At 37.8% G+C, this 23,562-nt stretch overlaps 1 protein-coding gene and 1 pseudogene across 2 annotated transcripts in view; both read left to right on the top strand.

Annotated features, from left to right (window-relative positions):
* The window catches only part of CCDC126 (coiled-coil domain containing 126), a 47,457-nt gene extending 40,450 nt beyond the window's left edge, over positions 1-7,007 (top strand). Inside the window, exon 3 of the mRNA XM_082631575.1 lies at positions 4,770-7,007. Coding sequence (XP_082487701.1) covers positions 4,770-4,954 — 185 coding nt within the window. The 3' untranslated portion in view covers positions 4,955-7,007. The remainder of the gene's footprint in view (positions 1-4,769) is intronic.
* Positions 5,189-22,826, top strand: LOC309810745 (ATP synthase subunit alpha, mitochondrial-like; annotated as a pseudogene). The gene is made up of 3 exons: positions 5,189-5,208; positions 9,533-9,619; positions 21,344-22,826. The product of its transcript is annotated as an ATP synthase subunit alpha, mitochondrial-like (transcript).
* The last annotated feature ends 736 nt before the right edge of the window (positions 22,827-23,562 follow it).

Genomic DNA, 23,562 nt, shown 5'->3' with positions numbered 1-23,562 from the left:
TTAAATTAAGAAATTACTGGGCTTCCCTGGTGGCGCAATTGTTGAGAGTCCGCCTGCCGATGCAGGGGACGCGGGTTCGTGCCCCGGTCCGGGAGGATCCCACATGCCGTGGAGCGGCTGGGCCCGTGAGCCGTGGCTGCTGAGCCTGCGTGTCTGGAGCCTGTGCTCCGCAACGGGAGAGGCCGCAGCAGTCAGAGGCCCGCGTACTGCAAAAAAAAAAAAAAAAAAAAAGAAATTACTATAAATTTTGTTAAGCATGATAATAGCACAATGGTTAAGTTCTTTAAAAGTTAAAGGTGCATTCCGAAGAATTTACGGTGAAATGACATGATGTCGGGGATTTGACTTAAAATACTGTTGGAGAAAAAAGGTGGAAGGGGAGAGATGAACCAAGAATGGCAAAATATTGTTCATTGTGAAAGCCAAGTGATGAGAATTAGGTCCACGAGTACTCATCGTACTATTCTATCTCTGCTTGTGTATGTTTGAAATTTTCCAAAATTAAAAAAATTGAAGATGTTAAAAAATCATGAGATACAGTATACTACTCACCATTTAGACACCATAGAGGTAAATATATATATATATTCTTTTTGCATCTGCGTTGTAGTGGAAAACCCTGAATTTGGGGCCTTGGAAGCAAAAGACTGGGGTCTGAATTCTAGTTTTCCTACCTGCTAAAAATGTTCACTTTTTTTTAAAAATAAATTTTTTTAAATTTTATTTTTGGCTGAGTTGGGTCTTCATTGCTGCGCATGGGCTTTCTCTAGTGCAGCGAGCAGGGGCTACTCTTTGTTGCGGTGCACAGGCTTCTCATTGCAGTGCCTTCTCGTTGCGGAGCACGGAGGCATGTGGGCTTCAGTGGTTGTAGTACGCGGGCTCTAGAGCGCAGGCTCAGTAGTTGTGGCGCACGGGCTTAGTTGCTCTGCGGCATATGGGATCTTCCCCGCCCAGGGCTCAAACCGGTTTCCCCTGCATTGGCAGGCAGATTCTTAACCACTGTGCCACCAGGGAAGCCCCTAAAATGTTTACTTTTTCAGTCTATTTTATACAGAAAAAAAATACACATGTATACTGAATATTACAATAACTAATAACAAGTAAGGTTTGTTGAGACCTTGTGTACCACACATTGAGCTAAACCTTACGTATCGTTTAATCCTCATTACTAATGAAAATATTAAATAACGTATGGAAAAAAAAAACCTCTGGGGCTTCCCTGGTGGCGCAGTGGTTGGGAGTCCGCCTGCTGATGCAGGGGACATGGGTTCGTGCCTCGGTCCAGGAGGATCCCACATGCCGCGGAGCGGCTGGGCCCGTGGGCCATGGCCGCTGGGCCTGCGTGTCCGGAGCCTGTGCTCCGCAGCGGGAGAGGCCACAGCAGTGAGAGGCCTGCATACCGCAAAAAAAAAAAAACAACCCTGATGTGCACATATACATATATATGTATATATATACAGACCCAAATATATATATATATAAAATACATATACATTACAATAAATTTATTTGTATTTGATTTTAAAGAACCCCAACTTTTCCTTTAATTGCTATTCCTAACTGTAACTAATCAGTGAGTAGGCTGTACCTTTATAATTCATGTCGCACTTCAGCTTGGTGTCAAACCTCTGAGGGCTTTAGCTTCATTTTATGTTAACATGATGGTAAGCTTCCCACCCCAGTCTATTCTATGTAGCCTTCTCTGGCCTGGGTTGCCTACTTCTTCAAATATTATACATGAAGTGGCTGCCAGGGAAAAACAGATTCAGCAGTTATCTTTTAATCTTGTTGCTGGAAGATTCTTTAAAATATATATTTTTTAACTTACCAAATACTATTATAACTCTTGATTGAAAGGTCTTAATAAAGAAATGCCCCCTCTCCCTAATCTTTTATTTTGAAAATTCTCAGCCTACAGAAAGTTAGGGAAAATTATGTGGTAAACATCATATATCTTTCCTCTAGATTCATCATTTGCTAAAAATTTTTCTATATTTTTATCTTTCCTTCTCTATACAAATATATATGCTTTTAGGGGGTACCATTTGAAACAAGTTGTACATATCATGACATTTTTATCCCTAAATACTTCTTATCAAATAATCTTTCATATACTTTTTTTCTTGTGCATACCCACTAAACTAGAATATTTAAATGTTCACGATGAATGATGCCAAAAGATACACTGCTTGATTTCCTCCATCACTAGACTTTCTCCAAATAGTTTTTCCCCTCACTTTATATTACATTGATTTTTTTGTTGATTTATTTCTAATCACTTTTTACAACCACCTGCTACCACTACTCTCACTACTCCTTTCTGAAATCTGTTTTTCTTTTTTCACTTTAAGAAAATTATGGTAAAATGTATGTAACATAAAATTTGCCATCTTAACCATTTTTTAAAAAACTTACTTTATTTGTTTATTGTTGGCTGCGTTGGGTCTTCGTTGCTGCACGCGGGCTTTCTCTCCTTGCAGTGAGCAGGGGCTACTCTTCGTTGTGGTGCATGGGCTTCTCATTGCGGTGGCTTCTCTTGTTGCAGAGCACAGGCTCTAGGTCACTGGCTTCAGTAGTTGTGGCTCGCGGGCTATAGAGTGGAGGCTCAGTAGCTGTGGCGCACAGGCTTAGGTGCTCCACGGCATGTGGGATCTTCCTAGACCAGGGCTCGAACCTGTGTCCCCTGCATTGTCAGGTGGATTCTTAACCACTGCACCACCAGGGAAGCCCTGCCATCTTAACCATTTTTAGGTGTACAGTTCAGTGGCATTAATTATATTCAATGTTGTACAGCCATCACTACTACCTAAAACTTGCATCACTCCGAACAAGAAACTGTAACCTTACCATTAAGTAGTAACTTGCCATTCCCCGCTTCCCCTGGTCTTTGGTAACCTCTATTCTACCTTCTGTCTCTATGTATTTTTCTCTTCTAGGTAGTCCAAATAAGTGGAATCATACAGTATTTGTCCTTTTTTTGTCTGGCTTATTTCACTTTGCATAATGTCTTCAAGATTCATCCATTTTGTATCATGTATCAGAACGTCATTCCTTTTTATGGCTAAATAATATTCCCTGTATGTTAATACCACATTTTGTTGATCTTTTGATCTACTGATGGACACTTAGGTTGTTTCCACCTTTTGGCTATTGTGAATAATTCTGAAATAAACATTGGTATACAAGTATCTCTTTGAGTCTCTGCTTTCACTTTTTTGGGGTAGATACCTAGGAGTGGAATTACTGAGTCACATGGTTGTTTTATTTTTAGCTTTTTGAGAAACTGCCGAACTGTTTTCTGTGGTGGCTGTGTCATTCTATATTCCTACCAGCAGTGTATGAGGGTCCCAGTTTCTTCACATTTTTGCCAATGCTTATTTTCCCTTTCTTTTTTTTTTTTTTTTCCCTTTCTTTGATTATAGCCATCCTAGTAGACGTAAAGTGGTATTTCATTGTGATGTTGGGTATCTTTTCATGTGCTTATTGTTTATTTGCATATCTTCTTTGGAGAAATGTTTATTCAAGTCCTTTGCTGATTTTAAAAATTGAGTGGTTTATCTTTTTGTTGTTGGGTTTAGCAGTTCTTTATACGTTCTTGATACTAAGCCCTTGTCAGATATATGATTTGCAAATACTTTCTTCCATTCTCTGAATTGTCTTTTCACTTTCTGGATAATATCTTTTGATGTCCAAAAGTTTTAAACTTTGATGAAGTCCAATTTATCTGTTTTTTCTTCTGCTTCTGCTTTTTCTGATAGCTTAGTAACAGAACCATCTGCAACTTTATGAGTTGTTGTTAAATGGTTTTTCCCCTGATCACAGATTAAGGTTTGAGCTGCCTTTTTTGGTCCAGGATCAACAAAAAATAACAATATTAGTTGCCACTGACTGAATATGTAATATGTGTTAGGTGCCATTGGGAAACCTGAGAAAAGAGGATTCTAAGGAAGCAAAGGGTCAAAATATCATTCTTTCCAGGTAAATTCTACTGAAACCCTTTAACCTCCCAGAGAGATTAGAAGATACAGTCTTTGCCATCATTTTCTAGTCAGAACTAGTATCTGTACTGCACTGATCGGGCTCCTGGCATCTGCTCTGGATCCTAGGCTGCCCCTAAACTTCAGCCTGTGGAGGTTCCAGGTTTCTCATTTCTACATTTCCTTGAATGTCTTAGTTAGCTCAGCTAGTTTTTTTTTTTTTTTTTTTTTTTGCGGTACGTGGGCCTCTCACTGCCGTGGCCTCTCCCGTTGTGGAGCACAGGCTCCGGACGCGCAGGCTCAGCGGCCATGGCTCACGGGCCCAGCCGCTCCGCGGCATGTGGGATCTTCCCGGACCGGGGCACGAACCTGTGTCCCCTGCATCGGCAGGCGGACCCTCAACCACTGTGCCACCAGGGAAGCCCCTTCAGCTACTTTTTTACCTTACCTGCCTAGTCCACAGTCGTCTTTACAGACTAAGAAACTCAAAGTAAATGGGTTCCTTACAGAGGGACTAACATTTTAAACCAGCCTTTCCATCTGTTTTATTGCACTAGGAAAGTAAGTTTCCCCACATTTATAACTCTGAAATTCCATTAAGAAGCTCTGTATGTGATGCTATTCATTAAAATAGTTAGGCTTTTTCTATGTGTGGTATGAGTGCTTTCCCTCTAGTATATTTTCTTTCAGATGACTCGATAATTGTTCACTTTTCCCCTCAAACTATGCAAACACAAATATTAAGTGCCCTATCAGTCTTTAATATGGTTTATTCTCATTTTTTCCCCCTAGCTGATCTCAAAAGAACAATTGCTGTCCTTTTGGATGACATTTTACAACGTTTGGTAAAGCTGGAGAACAAAGTCGACTATATTGTTGTAAACGGCTCAGCAGCCAACACTACCAATGGTACTAGTGGGAATCTGGTGCCTGTGACGACAAATAAGAGAATAAATGTATCCGGCAGCATTAGATAGCAGTTGAAGATCAGCTTGTGCTGCTGCGTTCACCGTGGATTATATCCTATGGCAGAAAAGCTTTTATATCGCTGGCTAGCATAGAGTCATATACAGTAAAACCTCTATGCATTTTCAAGGAATATGCTGGATTCATGGAACTCTAATTCTGTATATAAATTTTAAAAGTTATTAGTTTGCTTTCAGGCACAACTCTTCAATGCTGTACTATATCCTTAAAGGGAATTTGGTAACATGGTTGATGTAGTAAGCAGGTAGGTGATCTTTGTATAAATCTTTGTGTTTGAGATCAAGTTGAAACACAAACACTGAAAGACATGGATTCATTTCTATAAAATATTTATTTAAATATATAACATGTTTTTCAGACAAGTGATGAATATTGTTACTGAATCATTCTGTCATTTGTTATCAGTAGATGTGACTGTTTGACTAATACTATTAGAAAATGTGCTTACTTCCAGTACTTACTATATTTTGTTATTCAGATTATGAGCAGAGAGAAAGGAAGTATAATGTTGAAAATAATGTTTTGAAATCATGACCCAAAGAATGTCTTCATTTGCACTATCCCTTCAGAAAAGCTGGAGGTTAATTGTATATTTTTAAAAATTACATTTATAAGAGTGTAATCTTGAAATGGGTAGTAGCCACTGTTCATAACCTATTCTAAACATTGGGACAATTAAATAACATTAAAATAGTAATCTCTAATCTCATATGTAACATTTTCTTATATACTTATATATATATATAAGTATATATATCTGTTCTGAAGAATAAAAGATTTTTATGATGAGATTAAAAATAAGTATTCATGATTTTCATATACATGAATGTTAATTTAAAAGTGTAACCCTTTGATTATGTTGTCAAGAAAGCACATTATTTCCATATTCTGGTGATTTTTGCTTATATTATATTGGCAAGGGAGAGAGAAACTGAGATATTTGTGAGACTGGGACTCTTAAGGACCTTAGCCAGATGTATATAATAAAAGTATTTGTGTTGCATTAAACTGCTTGGAGAATGGTAACATTATAGTACATAGAATATCCTGCTTTATGAAATTTTGGATTTGTATAATAGATACGTTAGATATTCATTTTATATTATGAGCACTTAAAAAGAATTAAGAATGTTTAAAATGTAATTTAAATTATGAAGATGGACTATCTTTTCAGGAAAACAGCTCTTCTATATAGCACAAGAGATCTTAATCTTGGGTAATTCTACCATAGAGCAAAGTACACCTTTATTTAAATTTACCTTGTAGCAAATTTAATTGCCATATGGTGCCCTATGTTTCATAGTATTTATTCTCTATAACAACTGCTTAAGTGCAGCTAGCTTCTAGATTTAGACTATATTGAATTTAGTTTTAGATGTTGTATTGTTTATTATTACAATGTGCTACCAGACATAGTAGCAATAATTATGTTTTATTAAAGTAAGTATGAGAAAATATTTCATGAAAGGTATCTTTTCAGACTCTTCCCTGTACCCTACCTTTATGTGAAGAAATTATTTATATACCATTTCCAGGTAAAGTTTGGAATAATTGTTCAGTCTCTCATTAGATGTTGACATTTTTGTTTTTTGTTTTTGTTTTCAGGGATGAAATAAAATGTATTATTTGTACTTTAAAGTGTTATCATAAGTTTTTCCTTTAATGGTGATTATGCATTTAATAAATGGTAAATGATTAAAAGGAATCTTAGATAATTTGGGTTTTGTTCCATGAATTCCAGATAGCTGTTTCAAAAGAGAAAAATGGAAGATTGCCTTGTTCAGGTTAGGAGAGTCTGAGTTTAGGGATTGATGGGAACAAATCTGGGGATTGTGATTGGAGGTGGTTCCTAGGCTTGTACTGTCAAGTCGAAGTTTATTGTTGAGTTTTTTTTAATTTAAACTTAAATTTTTTAAGTTTTATTTTATATTGGAGTATAGTTGATTAATAATGTTGTGTTAGTTTCAGGTGTACAGCAAAGTAATTCAGTTATACATAAATATGTATCTATTCTTTTTCAGATTCTTTTCCCATTTAGGTTATTACAGAGTACTGAGCAGAGTTCCCTGTGCTATACAGTAGGTCCTTGTTGGTTATCTATTTTAATAGCAATGTATACACATCAATCCCAAACTCCCAATCTGTCCCTACCCTCAACCCTTCCTTCCTGTTAACCATAAGTTTATTCTCTAAGTCTGTGAGTCTGTTTCTGTTATGTAAATAAGTTCATTTGTATCTTTTTTTTTTTTTTTTAGGTTTCGCTTATAAGCTGATATCATATATTTATCTTTCTCTGTCTGACTTACTTCACTTAGTATGATAATCTCCAGGTCCATCTGTGTTGCTGAAAATGGCATTATTTCATTCATTTTAATGGCTGAATAATATTCCATTGTATATATCTAACACACCTTCTTTATCCATTCCTCTGTTTATGGACATTTAGGTTGCTTCCATGTCTTGGCTATTGTAAACATTGCTGCAATGAACATTGGGGTACATGTATCCTTTCCTTTTTTAAAATAATTAATTAATTAATTAGTTGATTTTTGGCTGCATTGTGTCTTTGTTGCTGCATGTGGGCTTTCTCTAGTTGCGGCAAGCAGGGGCTACTTTTCGTTGTGGTGCGTGGGCTTCTCACTGTGGTGGCTTCTCTTGTTGCGGAGCAGAGGTGCTTGGCGCGCAGGCTTCAGTAGTTCTGGCTCCTGGGCTCTAGAACACAGGCTCAGTAGTTGTGGCGCATGGGCTTAGTTGCTCTGAGGCATGTGGGATCTTCCCGGACCAGGGCTTGAACCTGTGTCCCCTGCATTGGCAGGCAGATTCTTAACCACTGTGCCACCAGGGAAGTCTCACATGTATCCTTTCAAACCATGTTTTTCTCCAGATATATGCCCAGGAGTGGGATTGCTGGATCTTATGATGACTCTATTTTTAGTTTTTTAAGGAACCTCCATATGTGGCTGCACCAGTTTACATTTCCACTAACAGTGTAGGAGGGTTCCTTTTTCTCCACACTCTCTCCAGGATTTATTGTTTGTAGACTTTATGATGATGGCCATTCTGACTGGTGTGAGGTGATACCATAGTTTTGATTTGCATTTCTCTAATAATTAGCGGTGTTGAACATCTTTTCATGTGCCTCTTGGCCACCTGCATGTCTTCTTTGGAGAAATGTCTATTTAGGTCTTCTACCCATTTTTTGATTGGGTTGTTTGTTTTTTTCATATTGAGCTGCATGAGCTGTTTGTAAATTTTGGAGATATTAAATCCCTTGTCAGTTGCATTGTTTGCAAATATTTTCTCCCATTCTGTGGGTTGTCTTTTTGTTTTGCTTATGGTTTCCTTTGCTGTGCAAAAGCGTTTGAGTTTAATTAGGTCCCATTTGTTTAATTTTGTTTTTATTTTCATTACTCTAGGAGACAGATCAAAAAAAGATATGCTGTGATTTATGTCAGAGAGTGTTCTGCCTATATATTCCTCTAAGAGTTTTATAGTATCCAGTCTTACATGTAGGTCTTTAATCCATTTGGAGTTTATTTTTGTGTGTGGTGTTAAAGAATGTTCTAATTTCATCTTTTTGCGTGTAGCTATCCAGTTTTCCCAGTACCATTTATTGAAGAGACTATCTTTTCTCCATTGTGTAGTCTTGCCTCCTTTGTTATAGATTAATCGACCATAGATTCGTGGGTTTATTTCTGGGTTTTCTATCCTGTTCCATTGATCTATATTTCTTCTTTTTGTGCCAGTACCATACTGTTTGATGACTATAGCTTTGTAGTATAGTCTGAAGTCAGGGAGCCTGATTCCTCCAGCTCCGATTTTCTTTCTCAAGATTGCTTTGGCTATTTGGGGTCTTTTGTGTCTCCATACAAATTTTAAGATTTTTTGTTCTAGTTCTGTGAAAAGTGCCATTGGTAATTTGATAGGGATTGTATTGAATCTGTTGATTGCCTTGATTAGTATAGTCATTTTGACAATATTGATTCCTGCAATCAGAGAACATGGTACATCTCTCCATCTGTTCTTATCATCTTTGATTTATTTTATCAGCATCTTACAGTTTTTGGAGTACAGGTTGTTTGCCTCCTCAGGTAAGTTTATTCCTAGATGTTTTATTTTTTTTGATATGATGGTAAATGGGTTGTTTCTTTAATTTCTCTTTCTGATCTTTCGTTGTTAGTGTATAGAAATGCAACCAGTTTCTGTGTATTAACACATTACTGACTGGGGGATTTTTGCAGAAACTAACACCTGTGGCTGGCAATTTGTAATGTAAGTGAATATTGAAACACCCGCGTTTGAGTAAATATCAACAACTTTTTTTGCACTTAATGTATTTATTTGAAACTTCGTACATGTCATACTAAAGCATTCTAATATTTCATTAGAGTGTGATAGGCAGTAGAGCAGGCACCTCTGTTCAGGGGAACAGAACATCTATTACAAATATACTGTGTTTCACTGCACTTTCCCCTGGAAGAGCAGACTCTACACTTTCCGGCGGCATTTTTTTTCAGTCCTCTGGGTATTATTTCCTCTAGAATATGTTCTTTTATTTTACCTGATAGTCGACAAGGTGGATCTTTGTTGGGAGCTCTTTTAGAAATGCCACAAGAAGGACCAGGTGCGGGACTAACACTGCATTCACCAGAATGGTCAGTTACCCATTCTCTAGCTACTGCTAACAAAATTTGCTTGTAAGTCATTTTGTTCTGTACATTAAGGCTACAATAAGTTTTAAACGGCTCTAGGCGTGCATGCTTCAGTAGTTGTGGCACACGGGCTTAGTTGCTCCGCGGCATGTGGGATCTTCCCAGACCAGGGCTTGAACCCGTGTCACCTGCAGTGGCATGCGAATTCTTAACCACTGCGCCACCAGGGAATTCCTCCTTTTTCATTTCTAATTTTTTTGATTTGAGCCCTCTCTCTCTTTTTCTTGGTGAGTCTGGCTACAGTTTTATCAGTTTTGTTTATCTTTTCAAAGAACTGGCTGTTAGTTTCATTGATCTTTTCTATTGTTTTCTTCATTTCTATTTCATTTATTTCTGCTCTTTATGATTTCTTTCCTTCTACTAACTTTGGGTTTTGTTTGTTCTTCTGTCCCTAGTTGCTGTAGGTATAAGGTTAGGTTGTTTATTTGAGATTTTTCTCGTTTCCTGAGGTAAGATTGTATTGTATAAACTTCCCTCTTAGAACTGCTTTTGCTGTGTCCCATAGGTTTTCGAGTGAATTAGAGTCTAATTCACTGATATAACCTGGGCATATACAATTGTGTACACATATACATTATGTGTCTGGCACATAATAGGTGCCTGATAAATATTTGTTAATGCAAGTTCCTCAGCCATTTTGAATCCATTTTATACTTTTTGCTTTGTGCATCTGTACCTTTAAAAAAAGACATTCTTTTTGTACAACATATCATGAACTTATTTCCAAGTCAGTAAGTATATAACTTTCATGGTTATTTCATTGTGTGAAATGAATATCACAGTTGATATATCTTTCACTCAATTATTGGGCATTTTGGTTGCATATAAAAGATTTAGACCTTGGTGTGGGACAAATCTAAAGCCTGCCCTCTTTCCATTATTCCTTGTTGTCTAGATGCTAGAGGGTAACCTAATAAAGTGTGGTTAATATCCATTTGGGGGAGACAAAATAAAGTGTTGAATTATCTCTACTGGAAGAACAGAGAAAATCCAAAACTGGTGATCATCCTCAGGCTTTGTTTTATATCATGAGCAGCAGGCTAGAACCATTTTGTGAAGTAGGGAAAAGACTGAGAATAAAATGTACAGTGGCTAATCCATAATTGGGTTAGAGAACTGGGAGGGGATTGGTTAGTAGTCAAACTTGTGCTTAATCAGATCAGGTTTGTCATTTTATAGCTTTTGGCTTAAAACAAATCAGTAGTATTAGTGTGTATTTAGGTAAGGAAGTTAAGCCATAGAGATTTTTTTTTAATTACTGTGTTTTTTTTAGATTTTATCAATGTTAGTATCTTTCAGACATCTTTCCTGAATGAGCTTAGGACCTCCAGTGAGTCCTTATTAGGTCAAGTATAACTTCACGTTGCTTCTAAGTGTTGATTAGCATCATCATTCATTTAAATAAATCATTATTTTTCATTTAGTTTTCTCAGGTGCTTAATTCATCCACCCACCCACTCTTTCTTTACTATCTCATACTGATTAGACTTTTTTTTCAGGCAAAGAAGTAAACTATGGTTCTGAGGATTGTTTTTAAGTGGGATGGTGATATGAGATATAATAAGAAAGCTTGAGGAGAGGAAACATTTTGAACCACTGGTGTTTGGGAATTTACCCATAACAGGTTATGTTCAATTTTGGGGTAAATGTGTTTTTTGTTTGCTTGTTTGTTTTTCATCTTCATGAGTTTGAGAAGGAGGAAAAAATCCCCTGTTATTTTTTTCTTCAAATCTGAACTAGGAGTTTCAGGCCCCAAACCTTGAGTGGATGATTGAATCAGGAGAGGCCAGAAAGGGGCCCTCTGCCAGGTGAGAGGGGCCACTGGCCCCTGCTTTCTGAAAGAGACTCTATACCTTGTATAGTAAAACTGTTCAAAACCACAAAATGCTCTGGGAGGAAGGATTTAGAGCAGGAAGGATTTGGAGAATTTATTTTTAATAATATCCCTCATGTAATGAGATCATTACAGTAACAGTTATGGAGCATTTACTAAGGGCTGTGCCCTGCACTGTGCTCATCACGTACAGTGTCTTGTTTTAATATGCAAAACAGCTTTGTGAGGTAGGTTCTGTTACCCCCATTTTCACAGATCTTTTAAGCTGCACAGCAGAGATTCAGACCCAGAAGGGTTGGTCTCCAGAGTCTGTGCTCTTGAGCACTGTACGTTACCAGCTTTTCTGCCAATCTGGGCTTAAATAAGCTCAAGCATTCCCCTTCCCTAATCTTGTCCCCAAGACTTACAAACTTCTCTGCTCTGATCCAAGAGAGATCGCCTCACTGTGTCTTCAACGGCCTGGGTTAGCAGAGCGCACAGAGTCTGCAAAGGCGTCACACAGTATGTGTTGGGCCCCCAGGCAGGGACCCCAGGCATTGGTGGTAACCCCACCCAGGCTAATGGCCCAGGATGGCTGGGTTTGGGGGTGACGGGAGATGAATACATGCCATGGTATTTGGGAGCTTATGAACACGCCTGCCATGATAGCGGCTCTTACATCCTGTCTTGGAATAAAGGGAAACAAGGAATCGGCTTAGTGCATATTCTCCAGGATGAAGAGAATCTTCTCAGTCTCCTCATTAAGGCCATTTTTTTGTATCCAGCATGGGATTCAGGGCACTATCAACTCACCTACGGCAGTTCTCCATCAATGTCAAGTCTAGTACTAAGATATTATTTGCAAGGCTTAGGTTAGGGACTTTCTGGGGCCAAAATATTTCCACTTATTGGAGAACAGAGTGGGATTCAAGACCACATTCTTGGTCTATTATTTTTCTCTTTGTAATCTCTTTGGGTTTCACACATGTGTCATTTGATGACTTTTAAAGGAGCCTCAGATTGTCTTGATATTGACTTGATATGTCTGACCTAAGCGTTTCACAGAATATCTCTGAGTTTTCTAAAATACTGTCTGAGCCTTAAAAACCTCTAGCCATTTCTCCAAAGCTTTCCTGTTGATTTGAGAGCATTTTAAATTGCAGAAGCTCTGGGTCCATCTTTTTTCTTTATCTGGAAGACTGCTGCCTACTGCACATGGTCCATGCACTGATAATGAGACTGGAATTGATCTCTCCATGGAGAACCAAGGAAAAACTTTCATGGAAATCCTCTTTTTAGCATCTTCTTTATTGCTTGTCCTATATAATAAAAGGGCAACTCTCTCTCTGGTCTTCCCCTGAAGCTGATGTATTTAAAAATAGAATGAATGTAAAGAATGCTTGTTGTGAACTGTAAGAGTGCATTTTAGCTAAAAATGGCCTTCTCCTTTTAGCTTCCAGGCGAAGACACAGAGGAGAAAGGCAGGCAGAAGTTGGGGGTTGGAGGGTTGACATATTAATATAGTTTGTTTTCTTTTTCTCTGCTGGCTGCTGTCATTTTCTGCCTTGGAAAGTACCTAAGTGGTGCTTGGAAATAAACTCTCCCAGGGAAGGGGGTATGAATATTGATAGTTTTAATTAAAAATCACTTTCTGTCTCTTTGCATGACTTCATTCTTCTTACCTTTTTTCCTAAATATCATGTGTTAAAAACAATATTGAGTTTAAATACAGTGCTAAGTAACCATGGTTAACAGCAGAAGACAGGTAGCTCTTCCTTTGATTAAAACAAGTGACTTCTAACAGAGCCTCAGCTGAGGGGCTTGAAGACTGCATAAGTGGTCACTCTACCTTCTGTTTCTAGAAATAAATTTTTCCTAAGGCTAAAAAGGAAGCCAAGGCCACAGCTCTGAAAGGGGGAGGTTTTTCTTACTGTCGATTAGCGCTCAGTTAACTTTATTAGGGAAGTAATTAGCTTGGGAAAGACTTTAAGTTATACCTTCTACACCTTTCTTCAGAGAGTCTTCACATACACTGATGCTAAGGTGGGGAGAATTGGTTTCTTCACAATGCAGAAGGCTAGATGGAAAGTATTCTTTGCTTCTGCAAAACCAAGATAACTAGTATTTCTTGCTGATGATAAGGCATGAGGGCTGGCTGCATAGAAGTAGTGTCCCAACTCTAGGCACAGCTGGGACCCTTTGCCATCTTACAATGTCCTGTTGGAATTCCAAGCAGATGAAGCCGAGCCCAGAAGTAGTCACAACTATGAAACAATCCTATTGTCAGGCTTTGGCTGCCCTAATTTATATCATGTAGTTCGGATTTGTTCTTTTCCATTTCCTTGCCTGGAATGCCTTTCTCTTACTCTCTTTGGTTTGAGTACGATTAGTTTTTCCAATGTGTTTCTCAAGTTTGACCTACTTATATTACAAGTTTTCCGTTCCCAGCCTTAAGAGATCGCCCTTTTCTCTGGAATCCTGTTGTGACTTGTCCCTGCTTCATGCATTTAGTCCTTCATTCACACTGTTCCCTCTGTCTGATTACGCTTCTCCCAGGTCTTTGCACGAGTGGCTTTTTCTTGAGAAATTCTTCAAGTCTGAACTGAATGCCACTTCTACAGAGAGACCTTCTCTCACTACCATTCTAAAGTAGGAGGTCTTTCTGTATATTCAGAGACCGTCATGTTCCTAGTATCCAGCACAGTAACTAGCACATAGTAAATGTTTGTTGAATGAATTAACAAATGAATTTATTTGTTATTTCAATTTAATGTGTAATGATTTTCAGCTTAAGAACAAACACTTTGGGAGTAAATTCGAACTATGAATTGGAAAGAATTGAAATCTTTAAAATACTGAGTCTTTCATTCCGCAAATATGGTAACTCTCAAAATTTATTAAGGTCTTCTTTAAAGTTTCTCAGTAAACTTTTGTAAGTTTCCTTGCAGAAGCTTTATATGTGTCTTGTTGTATTAGGTTGGCCAAAAGGTTCGTTCGGGTTTTTCCCTAAGATGGTTCTAGTAGCACTTAGTTGTCTTTAACTTCATTTGAAACAATTTTTCTAGATTGTATTGTGATGGCTGTCATATCAGCGTGCATTGAAAACAAAAAATCATTAAAATTGGTGAATTTTTGCGTGGCCATTTTAATATTGAAGATGGAAGAAAAAAACATTTTTGGCATATTATGCTTTATTATTTCAAGAAAGGGGAAAGCACAACTGAAACAAAAAAAGATTTGTGCAATGTGTGGAGAAGGTGCTGTGACTGATCAAACACGTCAGAAGTGGTTTGTGAAGTTTTGTGCTGGAGATTTCTTGCTGGACGGTTCTCCACGGTCGGGTAGACCAGTTGAAGTTGATAGCGATCAAATTGAGACATTAATTGAGAACAATCAACATTATACCACGTGGGAGATAGCCGACATACTCAAAATACCCAAATCAAGCGTTGAAAATCATTTGCACCGGCTTGGTTATGTTCATTGCTTTAACGTTTGGGTTCCATATAAGTTAAGCGAAAAAAACCTTGACAGTACTTCCACATGCGATTCTCTACTTAAACGTAAGGAAACGTTCCGTTTTTAAAACAAATTGTGATGCGTGATGAAAAGTGGATACCGTACAATAACGTGGAATGGAAGAGACCGTGGGGCAAGTGAAATGAACAACTACCAACCACACCAAAGGCCGGCCCTCATCCAAAGAAGGTGATGTATATATGATGGGATTGGAAGGGTGTCCTCTACTATGAGCTCCTTCCAGAAAACCAAACAATTAATTCCAACAAGTGCTGCTCCCAATTAGACCAACTGAAAGTAGCACTCAACGAAAAGTTCCAGAATTAGTCAATAGAAAGTGCATAATCTTCCATCTGGATAACGTAAGACCACATGTTTCTTTGATGACCAAGCAAAAACTGTTACAGCTTGGCTGGGAAGTTCTGATTCATCCGCTCTATTCACTAGACATTGCACCTTTGGATTTCCATTTATTTCAGTCTTTACAAAATTCTCATAATGGAAAAAAATTTCAATTCCCTGGAAGGCTGTAAAAGGCACCTGGAACAGTTCTTTGCTCAGAAAGATGAAAAGTTTTGGGAAGGTGGAATTATGAAGTTTCCTGAAAAATGGCAGAAGGTAGTGGAACAAAATGGTGAATGTGTTCAGCAAAGTTCCTGGTAAAAATGAAAAGTGCGTCTTTTATTTTTATTTAAAAACCGAAGGAACTTTTTGGTCTGCCCAATATTTATTACCAGATGTAATTTATAAATAGTATCTCTTTACATTTCATTTTTATTACTTGCATATAGAAAAATAAAAAGAACAAACACTTTGATAACTCCTAGAATTGAGACATAAAAGAAGAGATGCAACGCATGTCTGCTTGTGTAAGGAACTAAGAAATTTTCTGCAAAGTAATTCATGCTAGTAGATGACATCTGTGGGATGCCAGGGTGTGTTTCAAGGGGAGTAGCACGAGTAAACAGGAATGACTCTGCCTGTTCTGCTCATATTCTCTGTGATCTCCTAGTTTTTCTCTGGGGATCTTGAGAAAAGTGTTTTTGTTTATCTTTAAACAGTGTTTAATGCACATCTGACTGTATTATGATAGATGGATATAATTTAAATAAGACATGATCAAACTTTTAATCCAGTTATTTCTATGCAAAAAAGTCATTATGTATTTTAATATAGAAAATAAATATGATTTTTGAAGTTGATTTTTAAAAATACTTTAGCATTTTAAAGTTGAAGTTGAGAAAATTTGTTTCTTAACTTCCATTACTTTAATAGTATGACTTTTGGCAAATATGTGATTTCTGACTCAGTGCCTTCAATTCCAAAGCATTGATGATGCCTATCCTTTGTGACCCCATGGAGTTTTGGTACAATAAACAGAGTATATCTAAAACCCTTTGAGTTCTTAGGAAGGAAATATATAAAATAAGTATAATGAAATTATTCATCTCAAGTTCCTAGCACGAGGCCTTGCACAGAGTTGGTTCAATACATATTTATTAATTTATCACGAGAAAAGGAGTCTGTGGGATAGCACTTATAAAGCAATAGAAAGATATTTTACATTTCTACATTTCTTAGATTGTGTCACAATGCAGTCCACATCCAGGACTTAGAGTTTTCTAAAGAACTCTATTACATGGTACAGTGTTTCAAATGGCAGGTTATGATCCATTAGGGAGATAGGATATCAATTTAATGGGTTATGGCTAGCATTTTGAAGTAATGGAATAAAATGGAAATAAATATCAGATGGCATCATAAGTAATAACAGTATTTCCTGAAACTTTTGATTCATATATCTGAGTGTGTGTGTGTTTCCTGGGTCATGATGTAAAATATATTTCTTCGGTAGGTTGAGGTTAAAAAAAGTTTTGAAGGCCACTGATATAATTATACAGATTATAATTTACACAGAGCTGTTCTCGTTTTGCTTGATTTAAGAAGACAAATAATTGGAACAGAATTACAGTTTGCTGCTAAGCAGCAAGGAAAATAACAGAATTCTATGCCAGAAAAGCTGTATAGGACTCCCCCCACTGCAACCCCGGGTGGGGAGGTAATTAGAAGAAACTAAAATACACCTGCTTTACTAATCAAGTCATGTCCTGGGAGGTCCTTGGTCAATTTTTTTTTTTCCTTTGGCCATGCCGTGTAGCATGTGGGATCTTAGTTCCCTGACCGGGGATCGAACCCGTGCCCCCTGCCGTGGAAGCATGGAGCCCTAACCACTGAACCACCAGGGAATTTCCTGGTCAAATTTTTCTTTATAAGCTTCCCTCCCCTCATACTGTGCAATTAATGATTTTCTCATTTCTTATAGGAAACAAATGGCACTGTCAAATTATGACTATCAACTAATGTTTTTAAGTCACACCAAGAACTGTGCACATCCTATCATGAAGACAAATTTTACATATTGCTTAGAAGGAATGAAAATTTATATTGTTCACATTCCTGTAACAAGTCCCTCTCTTTCTTCAAATTATGCTAACTTGCTACTTAATATATCTACCTGAGGAAAGCTTCCTCACTGAACCTATTTCAAATGAGGCGACAGAGCTTTACATTTATTTTCAACATTTTACTATGAAAAGTTCATCCATACAGCAAGGTTGAAAGGATATGCCCACCATCTAGATTCTACCATTAATTCTTTTGTTGTACTCTGCCACATCTATCCATTAAACCATTTTATTTTTTTATGCTCTTTGAAACAAATTACAGTTTTCCGCCACTTTTCCCTAAACATTAACATGCACGTCATTAACTCAAGTTCAGTATTTAAAGTTTCTTCTCTAGATGTAAAGTTTATATACAATGAAATGCACACATTTTTAGCATACATTAGCTGAGTTTTGACAAATTCATTAGCCTGCTACCCAACTTCTGTTAATATGTAGAACACTACCATCCCACCAAAAAGGCCCCTTATACCGTCCCTAGTCAAATCCTTCCCCACCCCAAGGCAGTTTTTTCCACCATAGATTAATTTTGCCTATTCTAGAATTTCATATAAATGGAACCATACAGTGTGTGCTCTTGTTTCTGGCTGCTTTCACTCATCATAATGTTTCCGATTTTAATTTATGTTGTCGTGTGTGTAATTTGTTTGATGCTGAGTAGTATTTCATTATATGAACGTAACACAGTTTGTATATTTTTTCTCCTATTGATAAACATTTGGGCTCTTTCTAGTTTAGGGCTATTATGATAAAACTGCTGTGAACGTTCTTTTTTTTTTAATATTTATTTGGCTGCGTCGGGTCTTAGTTGCTGCACGTGGGATTCATTGTTGCAATGCGCCAGCTCAGTAGTTGCAGCACACGGGCTCTAGAGAGCACGGGCTCAGTCGTTGTGGCACATGGGCTTAGCCGCCCCGTAGCATGTAGGATCTTAGTTCTCTGACCAGGGATTGAACCCATGTCCCCTGCATTGGAAGACAGATTCTTAGCCACTGCACCACCAGGAATTCCAATGAACATTCTTATAGAAGTCTTTTTTGTGAACATAAATTTTCATTTCTTTTGGATAGATACCTAGGAGTGACATTACTGGGTCGTATGGTAAGTGTGTTAAGAAATGCACTGTGTCTTCCAAAGTGGTTGTGCATTTGGCACTCTCACTGGCAGTAGAGTTTTGATTAGATGTCTCCACGTTTGCCCATGCTCAGGGAGGTAATAGCAGGGCCATCCATAACACCTCACTCCTTTGGAACAGTTGCTCCATTGTGCCTACAGGACATAGTTGTAGATGGTGAGCAAACGCATAATGTTGTGTGAGTGGAGGTCCCGAACTGTTTATGCACACACCAGAAAAAAGAAAGTTCTACCAGCAGAAGGATGAAAAAGCATTGTCTTCGAGACAGAGAATAAAGGGACTAATAGAAGGACCCTTGGACCAGCCTCTGTCTGTTGGTGTCCCCAAACTTATCTCATTGCTAATTTAAAGAAAGGCCTAGCCCAGAGGAGAGAGTAACTCTTTGGCAATATTCTAAACCAAGTTGCTACCTATTTCCCTGGGAATAATTGTGTGTGTGTGTGTGTGTGTATATATATATATATATTTGTTTTCTTGTACTGTACATTTACTGCACAACTCTCAGGTACCTGTAGAATGGGTTTTTAATTTCTATTCCATATTCCTGTCAGTTTGCATGTTTTTCTTTATTCTGTTAATATGGTGAATTGCATTGATTGATTTTCAGATATTAAATCAACATTGCATTAAATGTTGTAATGTGTTATTTCTTTTTTATGTTATTGGATTCAATTTGCTATTTTGTTTTAGGGGTTTTTAAATCAATAGATTTATGAGATTTATGAAAAAAAATGGTCTGTAATTTTCTGTCCTTGTAAGTCCTTCAGTTTTGGTATTGAGTTTATTCTGATATCATAAGACAAGTTGAAAAGTATTCTCTATAAGAGCATGTATAAGATTAATATTATTTCTTTGTTAATTTAGAAGTCACTAGTGAAGTGATATGGCCTGGAGATTTCTTTTTGGAAAGGTCTTTAATTATGGGTTCATTTTCTTTCATAGGTATAGGGTTATTTAGATTTACTTTTAATTCTTGTGTTAGTTTTAGTAAGTTGGTTTTTCTCAATTTTTCTTGTCCATTTAAAATTTCAAGTTTATTGGCATAAAGTTGTTGGTAATATCTTATTGTCCTTTTTATATCTACTGCATGGTTTGTAATGACGTTGCGTTTCATTTATATTAGTTTTTGCTTTGCTCTTCAATTGTTTCTTAGATAAAAGTTAGCATTTTATGCCCACTGTCTGTGACATGATTTATACATTTAAAAACATTTTCTGGAGATCACTTCATAGCAGTATTCAAGAGTCTTTCTCATTTTTAAATGTTGCACAGTACTTAATTGTGTGGCTGTTCATGCCTCCAGTCCCCCCCCCTTTTTTTTTTGCGGTACGCGGGGCTCTCACTGTTGTGGCCTCTCCCGTTGCAGAGCACAGGCTCCGGACACGCAGGCTCAGCGGCCATGGCTCACGGGCCCAGCCGCTCCGCGGCATGTGGAATCTTCCCGGACCGGGGCACGAACCCGTGTCCCCTGAATCGGCAGGTGGACTCTCAACCACCGCGCCACCAGGGAAGCCCCCAGTCCCCTTTTAATGAATGTTTGGTTTGTTTTCAGTCTTTTTATAGTAACAAATAGTGCTGAAGGGAATACCTTTGTATGTATGTATTAAAACAAACTTGCTGGTTATGATCTCATTTATATGTGGAATCTCAAACAAAAACAAAAACCAAGTTCATAGAACAGATTGGTGGTTGTTAGAGGTGGGAGTTGGAGGGTGGGTAGATGGGTAAAGGGAGTCGAAAAGTACAAATTTCCATTTATAAAATAAATGTCGTGGTGATGTAGTGTACAGCATGGCGAGTATAGTTAATAATACTCTATTGCATGTTTGAAAATCGCTAAGGGAGTAGTAAATCATCAAAGCTCATGTCACGAAAAAAATTCCATAACTATGTATGGTGATATATGTTAACTAGACTTACTGTGGTGATCATTGCACAGTGTATACAAATATCGAATCATTATGTTATGTACCTAAGTTGTATGTTATGTACCTAACATATAAAGTTGTATGTCAGTTATACCTCAATAAAAAATTAAGTAAAAAAATTTTTTGCTAGTGTTATCTTTGGGATAGATTTCTAGAAATGGGATTTCCTAAAAATGGGGGAGGGGCAATAACTATAGATTAAATTTAAGAGCTTTAACAACCAAATACAGTAGATGATCCTTGATTGGATCCTGCTATGAAAAAGTGAGCTATAAATAACACTTTGAGGACATGGGTAAATTTAAATATAGAGTGGGTGTGAGATGAAACTAGAGAGCTATTTTCATGTTGGGGAGGAAATACCATTGTATTTAGATAGGAGAATTTTTTCTTTTCTTTTAGAAGTGAAGTATTTTGGCATAAAATGTCTTAATGTGTGACACTTACTTTGAAACAGCTCAACCACAATAATAAAAAATGAAATAGATTGATAAATCAATAAAGCTAATATGACAGAATGTTAATAATGGCTGAATCTTAGTGGATTTATAGGCGTTCATTGTACTATTTTTTCTACTTTTGTATATGTTTGTAAATTTCATAATAAAAATTAAAAAAATTATACAAGCATATATATTATGTATCTAGTGAGTTATTCTTGTATTATTTTATCTTTACATGTGACTTTATGCATAATAAGGATTTTTTCTTAAAAACATTTTGTCTGATACTAATGATCTCATAATCCTCTTATATAGTATCTCAAAATACTGGTGTAATTTCTTTTGGTTAATATTTGCCTGGAAGTTGGTCCAGAGGTTGCAGCTGCAGAGGAACCACCCAAGGAGAGCTGCAAAGATGCTGTCTGGACACGTGGCCTTGGGCTGTGGCTTGCACCCTCCCTTGGCAGGCCAGACTGGTCTTCAGAATGCTCTGGGATCATCCTTCATTGCCACAGGGAACCTCCATGCCTCTTAACACTTGTCTTCAGAAGACTGGCACTGCTGAGGTATCCTCTGTTCTTGAAGAGCGTAATCTTGGAGCCAAAACCTCTGTTGACTGTGAAGAAATGGGGTGTGTCTCAAGTATTGGTGATAGTATTGGTTGAATACATGGGCTGAGGAATGTTCAAGCAGGCGAAACGGTAGTGTTTTCTTCAGGCTTAAAGGGTATGTTTCAACTTGGGAACTGACAATGTTGGTTTTGTTGTGTTTGGACATGATAAACTAATTAAGGAAGGAGATACCATGAAGAGGACGGGAGCCATTGTGAATGTTCTAGTTGGTGAGAAGCTACTGGGTTGTATAGTAGATGGCCTTGGTAATGTCACTGATGGCAAGGATCCAGTTGGTTCCAAGACCCATTTGTGAGTTGGCCTGAAAGCCCCTGGCATCACTTCTCCAATCTCTGTGCAGAAACCAGTGCAGACTGGCATCAATGCTGTGGATAGCTTGGTGCTGATTGGTTGTGGTCAGTACAGGCTGACGATTGGTGACTGACAGACTGGCAAAAACATCAATGATTGACATAATTATTAACCAGAAACATTTCAGCGATGGATCTGATGGAAAGAAGAAGCTATACTATATCTACACTGCTATTGGTCGGAAGAGATCCACTGTTGCCCAGTTCGTGAAAACACTTACCGATGTGGATGCCATGAAGAACACCAGTGTGGTCTCAGCCACTGCTGCTGACACTGCCCTCCATCAGTACCTGACTCTTTATTCTTGCTGTGCTGTGGGAGAGTGTTTTAGGGATAATGGCAAACATGCTTTGATCATCTATGATGAATTATCCAAACAGGCTGGTGCCTCTGCTGATCTGCAGACACTCAGCTACTCGTGAGGCCCAGCCTGACGATGTGTCCTACTTACACTCCCATGTACAGGAGAGAGCAGACATAATGAACGATTCTTTTGGTGGTGGCTCCTTGACTTTACCAGAAATACAAGCTGGTGATGTGTCTGCTTACATTCCAACGAATATCGTTCCTATCAGTGATGGACAGATCTTCTTGGAAACAGAATTGTTCTACAAAGGTATCTGCCCTACCATTTACATTGGTTTTTCTGTGTCCTGTGTCAGGTCTGCTGCCCACACCACGTCTGTGAAGCAGGTGCAGGCACCATGAAGTTGAAATTGGCTCCTATGGTGAGGTTGCTGAGTTTGCCCAGTTCAGTTCTGACCTCCATGCTTCTGCTCGACAACTCTTGAGTCGTGGTGAGTATCTGAGTTGCTGAAGCAGGGACGGTATTCTATGGCTGTTGAAGAACTCGCAGCTCTTATGCTGGGGTGAGTATCTTGATAACTGGAGCTGTTTCTATTTGTGTGTGTGTGTTTTGTTTTTGTTTTTGCTGAAGTATTTAAAAGCAAATCTTAGATGGCATGCTATTTTACCCAGCTGCTTCATTATGATTTGAAAGACAACATTTTTTTCCTTAGGTAACCGCAAATCCAGTTTTACATCTGACAAAGGAAATAAAACATTTCTGAAGTTTTAATACACACTATTAACATTTCTCCAATTATCTCAAAAAATGCCTTTTTACAATTATTTTTTTCAGATCAGAGTCCAAACAAGGTCCACATCTTGAATTTGGTTCTTAGGGTCTCTAGGATCTCTTTTCATCTGGAGGAGTGCTCCTTTTCCCCTCCCTTATTCCATTTACTTCTTGAAGAAAGTGGGTCAGTAGTCCTGCTGTCTAGAAGTGAGATCTAAAGACTTGATTAAATTCTGTTTCAAGTTTTGATGAGACTAGCTGTAGGTGATGTTACAGACTTCATATTGTTTCATCACCTGGAGAACCACATAGTGTCAGATTGTCTCACGTTTTCCATAATGCTTAATTCAGATGGTGACAGCCTAGTTCCTTCATTGTGAAGTTTCCCAATAGTCTTTTAACTAATGATTTTAATATCTATTGATGACCATTGTCTGATTCATTTTGAAATAGGGGTTGCAAGATGGTGATTTTCTAATTTGATCATTACTTCTACATTTATTAGCTAGAAGTCTTCTGTAT

This window comes from Mesoplodon mirus (genome assembly GCF_964341445.2).
Source record: "Mesoplodon mirus genome assembly, chromosome: 9".
NCBI classification, from domain to species: domain Eukaryota; kingdom Metazoa; phylum Chordata; class Mammalia; order Artiodactyla; family Ziphiidae; genus Mesoplodon; species Mesoplodon mirus.
Note: the sequence above shows the minus strand (reverse complement) of the source record. Positions and strands in the feature narration are given on the sequence as shown.